The sequence below is a fragment of the Suillus bovinus genome, assembly GCF_016758785.1.
Source record: "Suillus bovinus strain UH-Sbo-P2 chromosome Unknown EDB93scaffold_20, whole genome shotgun sequence".
In the NCBI taxonomy this organism is placed as follows: domain Eukaryota; kingdom Fungi; phylum Basidiomycota; class Agaricomycetes; order Boletales; family Suillaceae; genus Suillus; species Suillus bovinus.
Window position 1 is genome coordinate 50,013 of NW_024542076.1, and position 20,418 is coordinate 70,430.

Here is a 20,418-nt window from a genome sequence, read left to right on the forward strand (position 1 = left end):
TACCCTTATTTCAATTTGAAGAAATATAACCGTTTTTTCCGGTCAAGCGTGGCACTACCAGTGAGCCAAGAATACAACCCGAATAAGCATACTAATTTCCAATAAGACTTTGATCACAACATTCATATGTGCGACCTACAAGTTTAAATTGTGTCCTTGATCAACACCACGTTATAGAAGTGTGCAATGTGGTAAATTTAGTCCCAGAGATACACCAGGAAAATGCGGTCCCCAGGACCATCCAGATACTACTATGCTTTCTCTTAACAGACCTTGCCTTCAAACACTCCGACTTCAAAACACCAGTCCGGATTCTGTTGCAGAGGACTCGTCCTCGCAGCGTGTATGTTGCTAAGGATCAGGTTCGTTCGTTTCCTCTTTTCATTTCTCCAAGCCCTGGCACTTTCAACTATCTGGGTCTATTACGACTACTTTACCAACCACATCCCGAATCTCCCTCCTCATCTGTGGAGACTCCGTCGTCCCTATGCGCAGACGCCCGCGCCAGTCCTTGCCACTGACGAAACACGATTCATCCACACTTCGCATCACTTTAGATACTTCTGGGAACACACAGGGAGGTAAATCTTGATGATGGTGAGACGTATGGGTATGTAATAAGGGATTTTATTTGGTGTAGGTTCAATGCGAAGAGTACGAAGGAATGGTATGGTGCACATCTCGTCTGTTGATGCCGCAAGGGCGGCACTCGGTGCGTACGACTGTATGAACGAGTCCGCGCGCAGTGTGAGGGGTGTGAGAGTGGTGAAGTTGGTTGTTCTTGGACTTGGGAAGAAGCATTTGGGTGTTGTTTTGGATGGCGAGAGGGAGGTCGAATGAGATTTTCCCGTGGAGTTGGGATGGGGGTATTGGTCGTGAAAGATCCTGCGGTGCGCATGGTGAATGATTGGGCTGTTGTTGTGAAGTTCGAGTGGCATACTTAGAGTGCTTGTGCTTTGTGTCGCAGATGAGTTCATTGCTTTCATGCCTTGATCGAGGTCGAGCAGATCTAGACTAATAATACATGGAAAAACGAAGTCATGTAGTTTTATCCGCCTGAGATACACGATGGATCTAGGCTCTAGGGAGGCCGCAGGGACTTGATGTTCTATTTATTAAAACCGTGTTCGGGACGAGATTACATGAAACCTTGGATGCTACATGCTTTATGTTGCCAGCTGTGGGCGCTGAGGTACTGCGGTCTATGAATGAAATCGGACGTATAGAACTCTTCGATTGAAATTTCGATTGCACCTAAACGCCTACGATAACATTACTGCGCTGATTCAATCTCGAGCATTCAAAGTTTATGTTTCATCACATCCGTCGAATATTTGCAGGAAAGCAGGTATGTGGTCAAAAGTTACCCTAGCCGTCCTCACTGGTATGCCTTTTTGGCTCATGGACTTCGACAACTTGAATATGAGCGCTGAGTCCGCGTTTCAATGCTGTGGCCGAAACCTCGTGCACGAAGCTTTATTATTACTCGCCCGAGAGATGTGCATATCATCTATAGATCTGTTATCAACTCGCGCTCGGTGAGTCGATTATCCGCTGAGGCTCTGAACTTCTGCACGAGGCATGTTCGTAACCGCTTCGTGACTAATGCCTCCATCTGACCACCCAGACCATTTTGACTCGTCTTCTGCATGAGATATTATGCCGGTCTTCCTTTACTGATGCAGATGTTCGCTTCGTCCTTTGCGTTAGATATGAGTACAATTGCTGTGTAGGAACGTGCCGTATATCAATCGGCAGTGGTGCATGATATGGAAAATGCTGTCCAGCCTGACAGTTTCAAATCCTGCAGTAGTTCACTTCATACAAATATACCTGTGTCCGATACAGCACAGACAATCTGAGGCGCTGAAGAGTTGCATTCATCTGAGGACAGGTAGAAGGGGGGTCAGTGTTTGTTCAACATCAGAGAATAATGAGATCTCTTCCTTGCACACGCGATCTCAGCATATTTCTTTCGGTTGAACTGTGCAGAGTTGTCTACAGGGCAACAACGAACCGGCGGCAAGATAGACAAACACTCACTGTGAAAGACACACGATGATACATGACAGGTGGCGTCCCACCGTTGCAAGATCGCAATCTGAAATCATGAGTGATACCGTGACAGATGGGGGCGAGGCGTAGCGCCTTGATTTACGAATAGTGAGGAGAAACCATGAGAGAAGGATAAGGGAGTAGCGCCAGTAACGTTTGTAGCAAAAATTAGGCTGTGGCTTTTAGGATTGCCGGCCCGGGCAGGCTTCCTCGGATCCACCCAAAACATCTTCCCTTCTTTCTCAGACAACAGTGGTAACATTTTTCCAGACTCTGACACGATGATTATAAACCACCCCTAGAATTTGCTCTCATCTCCACTTCCAAGACCTACCAGAACAGAGCTCATGCAGTAGGATGTAGAAGTTCTCAATCGTCGAAGGAGAAATTTCATCTGCAAGGTCAGTCTTGAGTGAGGCAGTCAGACTCAAAACTAGCAGTGGTCATGTCATCATACTTGAGTTCAGAGTTCCATGTGGAGTCGAGATGAGTGCTACATTTTCAATTGATATAGCCTCGGCCACAGATCATGGAATATGGAGGACCTCAATATTGACAGGTAGTATGATGGGTTGCTGGTGACCGGTTCTAACTTGAATCACCTGCTTAGTACTATGTAGTAGTAATGCTGGGCACTTGACTCAGCAGATACTGCGCATCAATTCACAAATACGGTCACATGCGAAACCCCGATCGAAGATACATAGGGATGGGCAAAACCGTAACCTGGCATGTAAGTACATACTTTGGCTGTTCCAGGATTCATACTAAGTGACATTACCAAAATAAAACAGCATGTTGGGACGGCATAGTTCTAAGCAGTGATGGCGTTTTGATCGTGGTCAGCTACTTTGCGCCTGTTATCTGCAAGCGCCAACATCCCAGCTCACACTAGGTATTTTGCGCTCTTTGACCTGGAACTGGTTTCTAGCACGAAGGCCCACTGAATTGTGTTTGCTCGAATATGACCCCGGAAAATCTGGGGTCAAGTTTAACTTTCATTCCATACTGAATTTGGTCTAGTCTTGACCCCAGACGGCCACTCCAGAGAATTCATTGAAGAAACGACGTACGGGTGTTCCTGTCCAATTTTTTACTGCGCTATGCAGTCACGGAATTGGTCAACGTTTCTTATTCTCCGAATCAAGCACAATATATAATGTGAGTTTCGGTTTTGTTCATACCAGAGCAGTCTTATTCAACACATTCCATCTTCAATATCACTTACGCTTACCATGGATTTTGGAGGAGACGTATTCGGCTACTTGGGTCGAAACATCATCCATGATCATAATAGTGTTCTTCTCAAAAAGCTTCCTGGACATTCCGAACACCATGCTGGTCGTAGACATATCCCGCAGCTACCAACACTATCGAAGCTTCCGCTCTCTCCGGATGGCGCTAGTAATAAGGACAGCCACCCGGTTGGAATTTTAGGGGCAGGGGTTGGTGGTCTATACACCGCTCTCATGCTAGATTCGCTGGACATCAAGTACGAGATCTTGGAGGCATCAGACCACACCGGTGGCCGCCTCTTCACCTACAAGTTCCCGGATAGCAACGAATATGACTACTATGTATGTTACTCGCTTTATGCTGCTGTATCAATAATGCTCACTATCTAACCTCCTTTCTCTCTCGTAGGATGTTGGTGCCATGAGGTTCCCCCTGCCGCAGAAAGACAGTGAAGGCAATTACAAGACCGGTATCATGAAGCGCTTAGGCGATTTAATCAACTATTCAAAGCTCAACGACGGTGAAATCATACCTTTGAAGTCCAAACTTATCGATTACTATTACGAGGCGAGGCGAGGAGGATCTTTCCTCTACTTCAACAATGAACAGTACCAAGTCTCCGATAAATCGCACCCTCCTGACTTCCATGCAGGGAAAATGGGTGTTGAGTCCGAGTATGTCACTGTAGGAGTAAAGAAGATTGTCGACGATGTCATTGAGCCATTCGCCCGCATGCTCATAGACGATTTGGAGAAGCAGGTCACTAAGGGATGGGAGGTCATGAAGAAGAACGACGCATACTCGCTTCGCGCATACATGTTGTTCAAGTACATTCCCAGCGTCAACCTCAAGCTCCCGCCTATGCATCTTTCCACCAACGTTATCAATTGGTGCGAGACATTCGAAGACAGCACCGGCTCATATGACCGCGCTCTAACTGAAGCGGTTCTCGAGTCGCTGGCGTTTGCCAAGGCCGATTCGGGCATCGTGGAATGGAAGTGTTTCAAGTAAGCATGCCCGTTGTCTCCAAATTCGTGCTCTCATACTTCCCGTACCCAGCGGCGGTTCTCAGGTGCTCACCGAGTACATGACGGATTACATCACAAAGAAGAAACCCGGTGCTATCAAGCTCAACAACAGAGTCACTTGCATCTCTCAGGATACTGACACCATGAAGGTTTCTGCAAGGAACACAGTAAATGGCAAGGTGACCACCGCATACACATATTCACATGTTATATCGACCACCCCTCTGCCATGCCTGCGGGCAATGGATCTCTCTGGTGCTGGTTTAAACGTGATGCAGAAAAACGCATTGCGCAAGCTACAGTACGGTCCTTCAATCAAAGTTGGGATCTATTTCAAATCAGCATGGTGGACGGACCTGTTCGGTATCGAAGGAGGCCAATCATTCACCGACCTTCCCATTCGAACTATCGTCTACCCTTCTTACGGGATCTACAGTAGCTCACCATCCACAGTACTGATCGCGAGTTACTGTTGGACAAATGACGCAGAACGCTTGGGAGCGCTCATCAACAGTGGTAAAGACAGTTACAACGAGCAACTAAAGGAACTCGTGCTGCGCGATCTCGCGGCAGTACACGGAGACAAAGCTAATTATCAGTTCTTATTGGACCAATTCAAGGACATGCATGCATGGGACTGGACCTGCGACCCGCTCACCATGGGTGAGTCTGTAAATACTGATGTGATTCAATCGATGCTCACTCCACTACAGGTGCCTTTGCGCAGTTTGGGCCTGGAGATTTCCAAGATTTATACACCTCTCTCACTGTTCCAAATCAGAACAAGAAGTTCCACTTCGCTGGAGAAGCTATTAGCACCCGTCATGGGTGAGTGAAAGCAGTCGTCTTTGGGATGATTAAAATTCAAAGGCAATGACACTTGCAGATGGGTTGTTGGTGCGTTGGACAGTGCATGGCGCGCAGTGTACGAATACCTGCTTACTTCTAGAACGCCTCAAGACACCATTGACAAATTCTTCAAACTGTGGGGCACAAACGTCGAGTGGGTACACCCATCACCCTTGTGTGGTAAAGATAAAGACAGTGCAGAGGCGAACACTATGCTGCGAGTTCACATGGGATTAGCCTATGCTGGTGAATTGTCTGGGGAGGTGAAGTTTTGAACAAGATGTAGTAGTTAGCTTGGTATCATCGACTGAATATGTAACATCACTCGCTTTGTACTATCATGTATGATTTGTTTGTTCCGAGGAACTGAAATACGTTGTATGTTTCCGTTAACTTTTGAGGACCACTCGTGTGATTCCTGAAGCACTGAATCTTTGTATCACATCGTGTTCGGTGAGCACGAATTCATCTAATAGGAAGGGAATTCGATAAAAATTCTTGAAGTAGCTGGTGCTATTCCACGGTGCTCGATCATGTAGACAGGCATCACTCTACACAACTGGACGAAGACCAGAAGTATCAACGTTCCACTACAGTCTTATTCTTTGAATATTAATAGTCTTCCTTCTGACTCGTCTAACTACTAAATCTACGGGGATGATGCGAATCCATTTTTTATTTATTTTAAGAACATCAAGACACGGGCCCTCTACATACCAGCTCCTGAAGGACATGTTGTAGTACATAGGGAAACAAACGTCAAAGATTATGAAGCTGAGTCTGCAGTTCTACAGGGGCCGGTAATTTCATGCTATATTCAAAGCTCGACGTAAAAAGTTGTCTTCTCAGGATCTTCCCCGTCATCGAAATCTTCCCATTGTTCACAATCCTCCACGCTGTCGGCTGGAAGGTCATCATCTGAACCTTCCGCTCGACCCTTACGCACTGTCTGACGGCACGACAGAAGTTAGATTCAGCTGTTTAACTGAAAAGATAAACATTACATACCGTGTGAGGGTGAAATGTGATTTTGTTGAGGAGATATCGTTGGGCCAAGGCCGAGAGATTCATTCTGGAGGCGTCAAGGTCAAAAAAACAGTAAACGTGTCAACAGACGACATTACACACCAAATGAGAATAAACCGTCGCCGAAGCACTGCCAGCATTGAAATCAGGCACTGTGTCAATGACAAGTCGGGACTTTGACTTTGTGGGGCATCAACATCGGGTAAGTGAGAAAGAGACCAGAGCACGCACTGGCTGAGAGCGGGACGCGGTCAGAGGACCATCAGCGTCGGGTGAGCGAGCCAAAAGACGAACACGCACTTCCTGAGAGCGGGACGCAGCCAGAGGACCATCAGCGTCGGGTAAGCGAGCCCAAAGACGAGAACACGTACGAACTGGGAGCGGAGCGGGACGCGGCCAGGGGACCATCAGCGTCGGCTAAGCGGACCAAAAGACAAGAACACACGGACTGAGAGCGGGGCGCGGCCAGAGAACCATCAGCGTCGGGTAAGCGAGCCAAGAGACGAGAACACGCACGTCCTGAGAGCGGGACTGCAACTCTGTTCTATCCTCCGTCCCTACTTTCACACCCAAGAGAATGAGGGCCTCCAGTTTGATCAAAGCTATTTGACGCAGCCCTGCCTATGGACAATTACAGTGTACGTCGTCTGATTCTGTCAGGATGAAAAGGAAAACTGTTAGAATATCAATTATTATGACAGATATAAAATAAAATATACCCAAGTTATACGGACAGTGTGACAATTGCTATTAAAGTGGTGAGTTTTGATGTGGCATGAATGAAGTTTGACGCTGCATGGACGAGGTTTGATGCAGCATCGACATGGCACAATTTGTTTGATGCGGCACTGACGCACATGTGACGCGGCAGAGTGTGGATGTTGGATGTTGATGTTAGTACATACTTGACCCAGCCTAAACAAGGCTTTTGACACGCCATAGTGAGGCTTGATGCGGTGGTGCAGAGAGAGCGGATCAAATTTGGCAGGGTGAGGACCAGACTTTTGAGTTCTGAAGCAGGCTAATATTTGTAAAAAAACATACCAGTACATTATCTAGTAGTTTCAAAGCTTCGGAAGCAGGTGTGGCATTGAGGGCCATTAGTAACTCAGTGAAGAGTGGTAGTCGTGTTTGGTTCGTAGGATTCAGGCTCACTACACAGTGCACACCAACGGTTTCTTTAGGAAGGTTCAGCCATCCACGTGACTCACGGATGCAAAGACGCTTCACCCGGAGTTCACGCATCGCATCCGAGTTAAGCGGACGCTTATTCTCCTTCATCACCTTACCTTGTGCTCGAACATCATGATCTCCGTGCCTTCACCGTTTATTCTCACACTCACGGTATGCTCCGTTACCTCTTCAGGACTAGTAAGCCGCCCGAAAACGTATACGTATACCTCATGCACACTCATTTTCGATAGCAGAATCGTATTCGTATACTCTGATTTCCCCGCTTCAAGCACAACAGAACGCCTCAAAGAAAGTCTTAATCTCTAACATCTTGCTATGCTCGTCTTCGTGTTACCTATATACACGTCTCACACCTTCGTCCTCATGTTCGCAATTCCCTGACGAACTCATACACAGCTTTACAGTATCAACTATAGAACTTGATTTTTGAGTCGACGGCTCAACTCGTTACAGGCAGTGTTTGACTTGCATACATAGCACCTGCTCGGTGATCGCGTGAATGAACGTTAGGGTCGAACACGGCTAGTATATAATGGATCACCGCACATTCTCAGCATCCTTATTCTGTTGAATTTCGCCTTATCACGATGCATATTACTGACTCAGAAGTGCAGCAAGTGTGAGTGATACACACGTAGATTCATCATGTATCCTGACGGCGATTGGATATTTACAGGTTGTTCACCATGTACGCCATTCTGGCGGGCAACAGTACTAGAGTTTGTTTCCTTCTGCATCAAGACGATAACACGATATCTTAGGTATCCTGATATACGACCACATGGTGACCCTACCGGAAGAAATCGCTTTTATTTGGCGTCGTCCGAAATCCCTATCTGCAATGTTATTTCTGCTCAATCGCTATGTCGCATTGTTCGCCAATATCTCCAGCTTGGTTGTGGAATTCCAATCTATAATTTCAGATGAGGTTCTGTCATTTTGTTATGCGTGTACTGAACTGGCATGTTCATGACTTATATAGAGGTTTGGTTCGCTTTTTTGAGCATACTGTTTTGCTCAATAAAAGCTTAGCTGTTGGAAATTTTCGCTATACAGAGAACTCGTTCTTTTCCTCCAGGGAATACTCGTCTCCAGTGAGTAGGAGTTTGTTGCGCGAAATCCACATACAGAATATTTCAGTCACAATGGCTATGCGCACTTATGCTCTCTATGGATGTAACAAGCGCCTCCTTACTTGGATAGTAATCGTCATGGTTGCTCTTGTGGGAGTGTGCTGTGTACGTTTTTGCGTAAAATTTTGGACTCTGGAGTCTACTGATCGTTTCTAGGCAGATACTTTTGGACAATATTCGAGCGATTTGATCATCGTTCCAGGATTTGGCTGCGATGAAACATTTTCAAAAGCGGTGTATGTCATCCTCATCCCCATTCTGTGTGCTTGCTCAAAAGTCCTTACAGATCCGCCCGTCAGTGATTTCTAAGTCACATTTGCGTGCGATATGATGTCATAACCTTGTCTGATTGCAGGAATTGGGGTGGCATATGTGGCCGAATTCATCTTCGATCTATTCATCTTCATACTCACCGTGTACAGGATTTACAAAACCAGAGGCTTACTGCGATTATCTCCATTCGGCAGGGAAAATATCGTTGATGTCATATTTCACGATGGTGAATTCTTCATCGTATCTGTATTGACATTGTGCTAACTGAATCGATCAAACGCAGGTACGATGTTCTTTGGGTGAGGTTACTGACGAAATAGTGGATCGAGTAGTTCTGATCCTCATTCCAGAGCGATGACACTGTCCAATATACCGAACATCCTGTCGTATTACGTGAGTCACTGAGTGAATATTGATGATATCACAGAACACTCACAACTTGCATCAGTCCGGTTCAGTGAGCATAACTATCCCTCGCCTTGTATCTGATTGTTTTTCCTGACGATTAGCAAGGTTGTCCTCAGAGGGAGTTTTTGCACATTTACTAGCTGGTAAGTGGCAGATGCGATACGCACAAATTAATATTAAATATGACGCCTAGCATTTCCGTCACTCTCATTTGTCGGTTGATGCTTAATCTACACCAAACTTTCGATACTGGCATTTTCTCCACCCTTATCCAGGACGATGGCCCAAGCCTCCCTGTCCTCACCACCAGGATTGACGTACAGTCCGCGTTTTCCTCCCACCATTGATAGATTATATTTGTGGATCCAAATTTGCAGGGATTCTTGCTCGAAGCGGAAAGCTGTTCTTTTGGTTTTTTTCTCAAACACAGCACTGCACTGCGCGGGCGATGCTTAACGTATGTAGAAATCTTATTATTATCATATTTGGGTGCGCCCTATGTTTATATGCTAAATATTTATCCTGTATATGCTCGTCCGTAATATGCTGTAGGATCGATGTATGCTTAATCAGGCTAGTAGTCCCTCGAGGCTTGGCCACTCGGCTCCTAAGATCCCTGGTTGAGATTATTATTGAGCTTTTCACTCCCACCCTAATCTACATCACAAAACCGACGCTCCCCTATAGATCTTCTGATACCATCTCGGATATAGTTTCGCAGTTTTGCGCGATCCCATCATGCTCCATACAGATTCAGAGTCCGACTCATGTTCATGATACTCGGTGTTAGTGCTCTGGCGGCAAATCTTGTAAGCTACCAAAGCAAAAGTGAAGCCGCAAGCATCTCTGGCTTGTGCATGGTCATTTAATACTGTTGCAGCATAGATGGATCCTCTCAGGTGGGCAATGGGCGAAGATGCTGTCCTGTAAGCGAAATCGACAATCAATCAAGCTTCAAGAGGCAAGAGATTCACGTTACAAAGGACTTCCATTCCTCTGATCATAACTTCAAGCGCGTTGAAGAAAATTTATGAGAGCAGCATTAAAATATCCGATGTCGATGTTGAAAACGTCGCTTGCTGCGTTTGCGCCGCACCGCTAGCTATATATCCTCGTGGGTCCAAACGTGCTTTGAAACGTGTTTGACAATTACTGAAAAAGTAAATTTTGCAGTACGAATTGCCTTGGCGCTGGCTTCTTTTAAAGTTCTTTTGTTGGTCCACAGGCAATTGCTCTCTCGATTGCCTTCCTGCATCATTTTGAACTCTCGGGTATATATCTAGGGCTATGTTCGTCCCATCATCCCAACAAACCAGCCCCGCCGCGTCTTCTGATAGATTGACGAAACCTACCTCTATCACTTGAAGAATCTCTCTCAACCACGATCTAAAATGTCTACCTCTCCCATAATCTCCAGCGTCTCTGGCAACTGGCGCAAGACTTCCATATCCTCAGTTGACATTGATCTTGAGGCACAAACCGTTACTGGGGCACGCGCCTCCTTCACCCTTCCCACTGCCATCCAGGCAGCTTATTCTGCTGCTACCCCTACGCACACACCTCAGCAGAATGACAATATTACAGACCTGGTGGATGTCTTTTTCGGGGTGACTCGCACCCGTGCGACTCGCGAGAGTCGTCATGACTTATACGTCGCTCCTAGTCGCATTTCCGTGGCTTTAGATGAAGAAGCGCCTCCTCCATATGCAGATGCCACTGAGCCTCCAGCGTACGGCTACACTCCTGCAGAGCCTGTGACGCTTGCTATGTATCTGTTCAAATGTGGATTCTGTGAGTACTTCATTCGCTCTGTGCCTATCCTATTTTTTCTGATCGAATCTCTCAGGTTTCCCACTCTTCTGGGCACTTGGAGCAATCATTCTGCTCTTGCCACTCGAGGCCCCTCCCGATTTTGAACCAACGAAACCCGAGGATGAGCGCCAGGAGTTGATCCGCATCATGAGAGATGTTGAGATCAAGTGGGCTAAAAAATCTGCTTGGGCACTCCTTATCTTCCTCGTCATGATTGGCATTATCGTTGGGGCTATTGTTGGTGTCTTGAGATCATAAGCATTCGACACACGCCCACCTTTCCCCACACGACTATTTTATTCCCTCAAAGACCACTGCATGATTTCATTTCCGTCTTCATACGTCATTTCAACGTCCTGAGGCTGGCCTCAGGTCATAATCATCCGGTCTTTCCTGGTATTCTCTTCGAACTAAAGTTCTTTGTATCAGAACAACTTCATCACGATATTCGCACTCACGAATGGAACGGACTGTATAACAAGGTGTCGGTATTTATGACTACTTATATTATGATAAATACCGCGAATAAAAAACATCGTTGTAACTTCGTGTATGTTATTTCGAATTCGGCATCGATGCGGCAAGTGCTAGAAATTGTCGGAGAATAAATCTTAAATTATTCGAATCTGAATATTGGAAAGTATTTTAAGCCTTGTTCGTTTCCTCGAAGTACTCGCTCGTTTAAAATCTGCAGTGTTCTCTGTCTTTACACGTTCCACACCAAAATTTAACCATGTTCCGTCGTGTTGCCTTCGCTTGCGCCGCTTTGCTCAGTGTTGTGTCTGCACAGTTGACCGTCACGTCTCCTGGTACCAATGACTGGTGGGGTGAGTACTCAGAATCCCAGACCTTTAGACGTTGCGATGCTGATAATTATATGTGTATCCTTCTTGGCTTCCGTCGGTTAATCCTGTAACTCTCTATCGTAGTCGCGTCGTCGACGAACACACTCGCGTGGACATGTTCGACTTCCCCGTATTTGAACTTCACCATTCTGTGCGCACGGTCTCCTTTGGTGCGCGTGAGAGCCAACTCACATTTTTTGTAGTCTCGCCAACCCGAACTCCCAAATTCTCCCTGCACCCCTTGCCATCATTGCTGTTCAAGAAAACTTTGACTGTTCCAAAACCATCACCCAGCAGCAGTCTGCGCAACCCGCCGGCACTGGCTACGTTGTTCAGTTGGCCAACACTCTGAACTCCACTGACGTGCGTGAACGTTTCTCAGGCTGGTTGACAAAATTGTATTCAATGTCTGTTTATATCACAGGTCTATGCTCAAAGCCAGCCTTTCGAGATCAAGGCTCTCGGTTCGTCTTACCCCACAACCACCACCAGCGCAGGTAGCACTTCTACCGGGACCGCGTCCGGCAGTGCTGGGGCTGCAGAATCCACCAAAACAGGTGGTGCATTTGCGGAATACGTTCCTGTAGGCATGAGCATGGTTGCCGCTCTTGCTCTTGGCTTGGTCGTTGCCTAATTTTCGTTTCTGGACTTGGGACTCCGATACAGATATCCCTTTGTTTATTATCTTTTCTTCTTCAGGACCCTCCACTTCGTGGACATATAACTGCCTTGGGAATGTCAGTTTTTACAGCCCTATGACCTAATGTGCGGCGTGACGGTTTTGGACGTCGTGGTTTAACGAACTGTTGTTTTGCTACTACTTGGATTGTGTTATGAACTTGATTCAAGTCGTCTGGCCTGATTGTGCAGCTGTTGAGCTAGTGGTCCTTGAAGATAGTGGCAAATTGATCATGTTATGAGACTTATGTAGGACCGTGTTAGGGCCACTGGTTTGATTATCGACTGTCGCTCATTCAATCGTGCGGACAAAGACCACCGGTACCTGGAGGTAGAAGTCGGTGGTTACTACACGTCCAAAAAGGGAAGCTCCGTTGAACCTGTCACAATGGTTACGAGTTTGTCCGAAAGCCATGAAACTTCACGTGTAACGACCGGCATGAATGTCGCAGAACGCGTATGAATAAGTAGTCGAATTAGCCAACAATTCATAACGTACGTGCAAACTATATACTATTATCATAAGGCAAAGGTAATAATAACAATAAATGAGATGTTTCTACATTCATGTCTAACATACCCATGCTGCCTCCAAGATTTGAAAAGAACTAAAAGAGCAGGGTTTAACGTTTAACTTCCAACGACAGTCTCCGCCACTTCGCATCTATAAACAGAACCCAACCCCAGTCTATGGATGGTTTGAGGAATCCACGAGCTCTATGTCGACCTCGGTGGTGAGGACATCGGAGCCGGTCTCGGCAGAAGTAGATAAAATGCCAGTGTCAATACATTTGTGCAGGTTAAGCATCAGGCGAGAAATCAGAGTGACAGATATGCTGGGGGTAATACTTAGGATCGTTCCGTGTCTATCGCATCAGCCACCCACCAAGTAGTAAATGCGTTCAGGTTGCCTATAATGATATCCTTGCAAATCGTCAGTAAATAGTCAACCTGGTGAAGACATGCGGGTGTGTGCTCACTGGACCAGACTAAATCATGGTGTGAGCGTGTGAACCAATATTTCATTCCTTGACTTACGAAGTACGTCAAAGTATTAGGTAAATTGACCAATGCCATCCCTCTAAGAGAAAGCGGCTCAGATTTACTCCAACCATAGTTTCGCTGGCACTCACGCAAAGTATATCACACCTGTGCTCGGTTGGTTCAGTGTTTACAATACCGGTGCGATGAAGTAATACCATCGTGAAATATGACATCAAGAATATCTTTCCTGGATATCAAAGAGAACCGCGGCAATCCCCTAGTCTTCCAAGTCCTAAAGACTGTGAGGACAAAGATGAGTAGTTCGTAGATAAACATTGCTACCCATGTCGTCCCATGACCTGTAATTGGATAATTAGCACTCTTAATTTACATCCAGTTGTGACCTAGAATGCACTGACGGATCGATCTGCCGAATTTTTTGAGCAAGTGTATGGCATGATGAAGGGAAGGACATACGTCGCTGTTGTGTATATTTCATGGCAGTCGCCGTTGGCCACACTCTTTGCCGAATCGTGTCCAAAAGCTCCCACCTAAAACTTCAGCAGACTCTAAAGTCTAAATCGCGAACACGTACCGACGCTCCTGTTATGAGAACAACGCCGATGATTAACATCCATTTAAGCAGGCGCCTGTTGCAGCCGTAGAGAGCATAAGTGCGAAGAGTCAATGTGACTGAAGATTTGAAGATTTCAATATGTCTATGTCTTCCTTGCGATAAACTTCCAACTCACTGCAAATGAAGACTTGTTGGAAAAGACGTAACCCGTGTATGACCAGCAGGTATTTCGAACAGCTAAGTCTTTGTTGAGTAAAATAGTAGATATCCAAGAAGCAAGGTTGAAACCTCTGTGGAGATGAAGTGAGCCTGTCGGTCGAATATATGCACAAGAATGTACAACCTTGGCCGAAACGGGCAGAAAATTGCTAGCTAGGTCAAGGGTATTGCCGAGCACGGCAACATAGCGATTGATGAGAAATAACACTGCAGACAATGCTTTCGGACGACACCAGATAAACATGATTTCTTCTGGGAGAGTCATCATATGGTCGTATATCAGGATACCTAAAGTATTCAGTTATCTAAGTCGTCCGGACAATCAAGATAAAGGTCGCTGTACTGATTGCCACGAAAAGGGTGTATAAGTGCACCAACCTGGCAAATTGGAATGTTATGTCGGGATCAGCATACATAGTAAGAGTATTCGTTTATTACTCACGCATGCTGCACTTCCGAGTCAGTAGTACTATACATGAGAAACAGGATGTCATAAGAGGAGGGGGTGTTGAAGCTTGAGATCGACCGGAACGGTTTCATATGGTGTTATAAGGCCTGGTTCATTCAGGCCTGGTTTTCAGGCCTGGTTAATAAATGTTGTTGTTGTCAATGTCGACTTGACCTTACGGCCGTCGTCTCGTAAATGTTCCTCAGGCTGCTACCGGTCCAATAGTTTGTGTTCATACCTGGCAGCCCGAGGTAACATAAGTCGCGGTATGTTGTTGCCAAATCAGGAAAGGTTTTTCTCGAAGGTTTAGTCCGCATATGTAAGTCATTTGCATACGGCCATAAGGTCAAGTTGGCCGCGAGTGACTAGTGATGTGCGACCTCTCTATCTTTCAGAAACCATGTTCCCATTCAGCAGTCAACTGACGCAGACTGTGTCGGAGAAATGTTTGATGTATGAAGCTTTTTTCAATGTATTATCGTACTTATATATCATCTTCGTAAGTTGTCCTATTCGTTGAACTCGCGGTTTTTGCGCACAGCTGCCGCAGCATGATGGCCCCTCGTGCATCTACCTTGTTTTTTTCTCAACCCTAGTACCTGAATTCCATCATCCCGCTCGTACTACTCTTGACACCAATCTCACACCCCTAGTTATATCATTGTCGGTGGTGAATTTCTTTTTTTGGAACAAGACCGGGCGCCGCGTGGCGCGTTCGCACCAAGATCTAGGGCCAAATTCCCGGCTGGTCGACATCCCCTCAATTGCCTTTTCCTCAAGTTGTCGGTTGCGTGCGCCTTCACATTCTTTCTTCAGTGGTTTCCGCTGCATCCTGTATTTTTCCTTATTCTCCTACAATCTACTATATATCAATGTCTACATACATGCTCCTGTCATCAGTGGTCATAATTTTATATGGCATCCTCATCGGAAAATTAAAGACACGTTGTTTCATGATTAGAATTTGAACATACGTAAAGGACAAAAACATTGTCAAGGAGATGATGCTACCCAAGTTCTGTATGGGTGAGGGTGGCACACGAGGGACACGGGCACATGAGGATGAAGAAGCCAAAAAGTGGTGTATGGGGAAGCGCTGCCTTAACTTTGCGATGCGGTGACTCTAATCAAGGTCCGTCCGTCGGTGTTGCCAAGCGCTGAGATTCGTATCATCTGTAGGAAGTGAGAGCACGCAGAGGATTGAGGGAAGAATTCGGAGCAGCTAGCTCGGCGATGGATGTTGAAGGGAGTGACACAAACGTGGCAGAACAGTGCATGACAGGCACACGCGAGAGCAATGAACGTTTGAACTTTAACTTTGACAAGTTGAGAATGGCAAGGAACCATGCCTACCGAGCAGTCGGAGACACTAATGCTAATTGACGTGTTCAGGGACTCGTGTTCCCACCCTGTTGGGAGCCAATCTGCTTCAGGTCACTACACTCTAGATGAGAGGTTTCTACGTAAATATCTCGCATACCAGGTTGCATCCAAGAAGTGGACTAAAAGAACAATCGTTAATTTTCAACGAGAGTCTCCGTCACTTCGCATCCATAAACAGAATCCACTACCAACCCACTAATGGTCCAAGAAAACCGCGAACTCTACATCGACCCTGGTGGTAAGGACGTCGGAGCTGGTCTCGGCAGGGGTAGATAAAATGCCAGTGTCAATACATGCGTGCAGGTTAAGCATCATGCGAGAGATCAGAGTGACAGACATGCTGAGGGTCATACTCAGGCTCAGGATTGTTCAGTGTCTATCGCATCAACCACCCACCAAGTAGTAAACGCGCTCAGGCTGCCTCTGATGATTTCCTTGCAAATCGTCAGCAAATAGTCAACTCGGTGAAAACAGGCGAATATGTGCTCACTGGACCACACTAAATCATGGTGTAAGCGTGCGACTGAACTAATACTCCATTCATTGACTTACAAAGTATGTCAGAATGTTGGGTAAATTGACCAATGCCATCCCTCTAGCAGAAAGCGGATCAGATTCAATCGAATCATAGCTTTGCTAGCACTCTTACGCGAAGTACATCACACCTGCGCTCGGTTGGTTCAGTGTTTACAATACTGGTGCGAAGAAAAAATACCATCGTAGAATATGACATCAAGGATATCTCTTCTGGATATTGGGAAGAACCGCGGTAATCCCCTATTTATCCAAGTCCTGAAGACTGTGAGGACAAAGATGAGTAATTCGTAGATAAACATTACTACCCATGCCGTCCCGTGACCTGCGATTGGATGATTCAGTAATACCGTCAATTTACGTCCACATATGACTTAGAATGCACGGACGGATAGATCTGCCAGGACTTTTGAGCAGGTGTACGGAACGATGAAGGGAATGGCATACGTCGCTGTTGTATACATTTCAAGGCAGTCGGCATTGACCGCACTGTTTGGATCATGGCCAAAAATTGCCGCCTAAAAGTTCAGCAGACTCTACGATTTAAATTGCGAACACGTACCAATGCTCCTGCTATGAGAGCAAGGCCGATGATTATCATCCATTTAAGCAGGCGTCTGTTGCGGCCGTAGAGAGCATAGGTGCGAAGAGTCAATATAACTGAAATTTTGGGAACTTCAGTGTCTTTTTCGCGATAGACTTCCAACTCACTGCAAATAAAGATTTGTTGGAAAAGACGCAAGACGTATATGACCCACAGGTATTTCGAACAGCTAAGTCTTTGTTGAGTAAAATAGCAGATATCCAAAAAGCAAGGTTGAAACCTCTGTGGAGATGAAATGAGCCTGTCGGTCGAATACACACACAAGAATGCAGAACCTTGGCCGAAACGGGTAGAAGATTGTTAATTAGGTCAAGGGTATTGCCAAGGACGGCAACATAGCGATTGATGAGAAATAACACTGCAGACATTGCTTTCGGACGACACCAGATAAACATAATTTCTTCTGGGAGGGTCATCATATGGTCGTATATCAGGATACCTAAAGCATTCAGTTATCGTCCGGACAATCAAGATAAAGGTCGCAGTACTGATTGCCACGAAAAGGGTGTACGAGTTCAGCCTGGAAAATTGTAATGTTAGGTCGGGATCAGCAATACACAATAAATCTATACGTTTATCACTCACACCTGCTGTACTTCCAAGTCAGTAGCATACATCACAAAGGCGATATAACAAGAGGAAGGATTGTCCGAGAAACTTGAGATTGAGTCTGATTGACCAGAATGGTTTTATACTGGTATCATACTGTACAGCCCGCGTGTCTCACTCCGTTCTCGAGTATTGATCATCCATCATGATCCACTGTGCCATCAATAGCTATGTAGCCAACAAGAGCTGCAACAGGTGGAACGTTATCAACGGGATGTATTACGCTACAGAGTATTGCAGGGTGTTACAGAGTGCTACAGAGTGCTATAAAGCACTCTGTAGCAAACTATGTTTCCCTGATGAACTTGGGAGTCGAAAGTATCGTATACACGTTTGAGTGCTGTGCATTCAGGGCGTCCAATGTTCCAAGCTAGTCCTTCTACTAACCAGTATATGGTTAGCGGAATGATTACTGCCTCGGACCTAGAGGTAACTGCCACCATGGCGATCGATCAAAGTCCAGGGGAGTAAAATCGACTGTTTCGGTAATACGTTGGACCTAGACTTGGGATGGTGGCATTTCCATCTCTCCAGCTACGTCCACCTGCTGCATCTAGCAAATTCTGTTCAGAATCTCAAGCTCTCATACTCTTGGATAGACAGATAGACTCGTGATGGGGAGGCGAACATGTCCTTCGGTAAGTTCCGCTCGTATTTTATTCCAACTCCGCTTGTCACTGCAGTGCACGGTGCCGCACAGGTATGACAGTCCCGAGTCCATATGCCTCGAACCTCAACGCATTCATTGTCAGCTGTAAATCGGCACTAAGACGGGCTCATCGTGATCATCAAATCGAATTCTTCTGCATTTTGTCTGTAAGATTACAACACGCTAACTAAAAGCAGAGAAATTGCACAACTAGGAACAGAATCCAATCAACCAGAACCAGCCTAAAAATCGTGAGAGGAGAGCGCGGATTGCATGTCGAGGGTGGTAAAGACATCGAGGGTACGGCCATTGGCCCGGATGGCAGTGGATAAAATGCCATCATCCGTGGATTTGTGCAGGTTAAGCACCAGCCGAGAGATAAGAGTGACGGACATGCTGGGAGATTTTGTTCAAAATCGATCTGTGTGTGTTTATCGGCATCAATCACTCACCAACTAGTAAATGTGGCTAGATTTGCTCTGGTAATATCCTTATCAACTGTCAGGAAATAGCCAATACGATTATAAGCTGCAGTGGCTCACTGAACCACACTAAACCATGATGGTGTGAGCGTGTGACTCAATCAAAATCTCGTTTGTTGACTTACGTAGTATGTCAGGATGTTGGGTAAATTAATCAATGTCATCGCTCTGAATGAACGCAAATCAGTTTCACTGGGCTCAAATTACGGTTTTACTATCAATCTTACGCGAAGTACATCGCACCTGCATTTGCTTGGTTCAGAATTTATATCACAGGTGCGAGAAACGAAAATACCACCATGGAATATGATATCAAGGATATCTCTGCTATATGAAGTTAAGCGCGGAAATCCTCTAGTCTTGTAAGTCCTGAAGACTGTAAGGACAAAGATGAGTAGATCATAGACAGAAACTGCAACCCAAGCCAGCCCATGACCTGGAAGTGGATAAGGTAGAGTCATCATCAACCTGCATGCAACATGACTGAGAATTCACTGACGGGCAGCCCTACCGCAACTTTTGAGCATGCACACATACCGATGAAGGGAATAACATACGTCTTTGCACTGAATGTGTTATGACAATCACTTCCTTGGATGTACGGTGTAGTATTTGAATGACCTCCAAAAGAACCCGCCTAAAAGATCAGCATAATTTAGTCTAGAATGAAAAAGGATATGTAAACACGTACAGACGCTCCTCCTATAAGAGCAAGAGCGATGATTATCATGCAACTAAGCAGGCGCTTGCTACGACCGTACAGGGCATAAACGCGCAGAGTCAATGTGACTGAAAATATATCAAGGCATGCATTTATTGCGATTAACGTTTTACTCACAGGAAACAATGATTTGTTGAAGAAAAAGCGACAACTCTCTGATAAGCATGTATCTAGAACAGCTAAACGTTTGGTAAGAATGACAATATATCCAATAAGCAGGGTTGAAACCTCTGCAGAATTAAATTTTAAGCCTGGTAGATGCATAACGAAATTATCGAACCTCATCTGAAACGGCAGGCAAGAAATCGATAAACAAGCCAAACATATTGCCGACCAGGGCAACATAGCGATTGATGAGAAAGAACTTTGAAGACAGTATCTTTGGACGACACCAAATGAACACGATTTCTTCTGGGAGAGTCACCATATGATCGTATATCAGAATACCTGTGATATTTGTTATCCTCCTGAGAACAAAGATGGAAAGTCCCAATACTGTTTGCCACGAGAACAGTGTACAAGTGAAATAACCTGGTAAATTATAATGTCAAGGTCGTGAGATTCATGCACGTATAATTACTCACAACTGCTGTTTTTCAGTCAAATCCATTTCAGTGAGGCGATGGTGCAATCAAGTAGCGAGTGGGTGTCGAGAGTCTGACGTACTATTG

General features: G+C 45.6%; 8 protein-coding genes across 8 annotated transcripts; 4 read left to right on the top strand and 4 right to left on the bottom strand.

Annotated features, from left to right (window-relative positions):
• Positions 1–3,120: 3,120 nt before the first annotated feature.
• On the top strand, positions 3,121–5,561 carry EDB93DRAFT_1275887 (flavin-containing amine oxidoreductase-domain containing protein). Its single transcript, XM_041454402.1, has 5 exons — positions 3,121–3,632; positions 3,700–4,298; positions 4,351–4,982; positions 5,033–5,147; positions 5,206–5,561. The coding sequence occupies exons 1-5, from the start codon at positions 3,291–3,293 to the stop codon at positions 5,441–5,443; spliced, it is 1,926 nt and encodes a 641-aa protein (XP_041308684.1). The 5' UTR covers positions 3,121–3,290; the 3' UTR covers positions 5,444–5,561.
• Positions 5,562–8,093: 2,532 nt separating this feature from the next.
• EDB93DRAFT_297444 (uncharacterized protein) lies at positions 8,094–9,869 on the top strand. Its single transcript, XM_041456014.1, has 11 exons — positions 8,094–8,316; positions 8,421–8,482; positions 8,529–8,626; positions 8,678–8,757; positions 8,808–8,815; positions 8,877–9,020; positions 9,078–9,093; positions 9,145–9,187; positions 9,243–9,251; positions 9,308–9,345; positions 9,396–9,869. The coding sequence occupies exons 1-11, from the start codon at positions 8,312–8,314 to the stop codon at positions 9,547–9,549; spliced, it is 657 nt and encodes a 218-aa protein (XP_041308685.1). The 5' UTR covers positions 8,094–8,311; the 3' UTR covers positions 9,550–9,869.
• A 394-nt stretch (positions 9,870–10,263) lies between these two features.
• Positions 10,264–11,390, top strand: EDB93DRAFT_297423 (uncharacterized protein). Its single transcript, XM_041456013.1, has 3 exons — positions 10,264–10,316; positions 10,376–10,993; positions 11,049–11,390. The coding sequence occupies exons 2-3, from the start codon at positions 10,594–10,596 to the stop codon at positions 11,270–11,272; spliced, it is 624 nt and encodes a 207-aa protein (XP_041308686.1). The 5' UTR covers positions 10,264–10,316; positions 10,376–10,593; the 3' UTR covers positions 11,273–11,390.
• A 284-nt stretch (positions 11,391–11,674) lies between these two features.
• On the top strand, positions 11,675–12,848 carry EDB93DRAFT_1139496 (uncharacterized protein). Its single transcript, XM_041449243.1, has 4 exons — positions 11,675–11,841; positions 11,944–12,010; positions 12,063–12,222; positions 12,284–12,848. The coding sequence occupies exons 1-4, from the start codon at positions 11,748–11,750 to the stop codon at positions 12,491–12,493; spliced, it is 531 nt and encodes a 176-aa protein (XP_041308687.1). The 5' UTR covers positions 11,675–11,747; the 3' UTR covers positions 12,494–12,848.
• A 14-nt stretch (positions 12,849–12,862) lies between these two features.
• Positions 12,863–14,786, bottom strand: EDB93DRAFT_297523 (uncharacterized protein). The gene is made up of 12 exons (XM_041456015.1): positions 14,760–14,786; positions 14,442–14,695; positions 14,274–14,388; positions 14,117–14,214; positions 13,999–14,072; positions 13,941–13,948; positions 13,737–13,880; positions 13,671–13,686; positions 13,576–13,618; positions 13,518–13,526; positions 13,424–13,461; positions 12,863–13,373 (listed from the first exon to the last, which is right to left on the bottom strand). Exons 2-12 carry the CDS (start codon positions 14,583–14,585, stop codon positions 13,226–13,228), a joined length of 837 nt encoding a protein of 278 aa, XP_041308688.1. The 5' UTR covers positions 14,586–14,695; positions 14,760–14,786; the 3' UTR covers positions 12,863–13,225.
• A 1,626-nt stretch (positions 14,787–16,412) lies between these two features.
• Positions 16,413–17,007, bottom strand: EDB93DRAFT_1139509 (uncharacterized protein). The gene is made up of 5 exons (XM_041449244.1): positions 16,864–17,007; positions 16,798–16,813; positions 16,701–16,743; positions 16,639–16,647; positions 16,413–16,582 (listed from the first exon to the last, which is right to left on the bottom strand). Exons 1-5 carry the CDS (start codon positions 16,982–16,984, stop codon positions 16,508–16,510), a joined length of 264 nt encoding a protein of 87 aa, XP_041308689.1. The 5' UTR covers positions 16,985–17,007; the 3' UTR covers positions 16,413–16,507.
• On the bottom strand, positions 16,864–17,720 carry EDB93DRAFT_1139514 (uncharacterized protein). Its single transcript, XM_041449245.1, has 4 exons — positions 17,562–17,720; positions 17,441–17,508; positions 17,130–17,392; positions 16,864–17,079 (listed from the first exon to the last, which is right to left on the bottom strand). Exons 1-3 carry the CDS (start codon positions 17,703–17,705, stop codon positions 17,209–17,211), a joined length of 396 nt encoding a protein of 131 aa, XP_041308690.1. The 5' UTR covers positions 17,706–17,720; the 3' UTR covers positions 16,864–17,079; positions 17,130–17,208.
• An 885-nt stretch (positions 17,721–18,605) lies between these two features.
• On the bottom strand, positions 18,606–20,382 carry EDB93DRAFT_298883 (uncharacterized protein). Its single transcript, XM_041456018.1, has 13 exons — positions 20,332–20,382; positions 20,244–20,278; positions 20,028–20,194; positions 19,865–19,926; positions 19,718–19,815; positions 19,584–19,663; positions 19,526–19,533; positions 19,322–19,462; positions 19,254–19,269; positions 19,152–19,194; positions 19,087–19,095; positions 18,997–19,034; positions 18,606–18,940 (listed from the first exon to the last, which is right to left on the bottom strand). The coding sequence occupies exons 3-13, from the start codon at positions 20,090–20,092 to the stop codon at positions 18,787–18,789; spliced, it is 714 nt and encodes a 237-aa protein (XP_041308691.1). The 5' UTR covers positions 20,093–20,194; positions 20,244–20,278; positions 20,332–20,382; the 3' UTR covers positions 18,606–18,786.
• Positions 20,383–20,418: the final 36 nt, after the last annotated feature.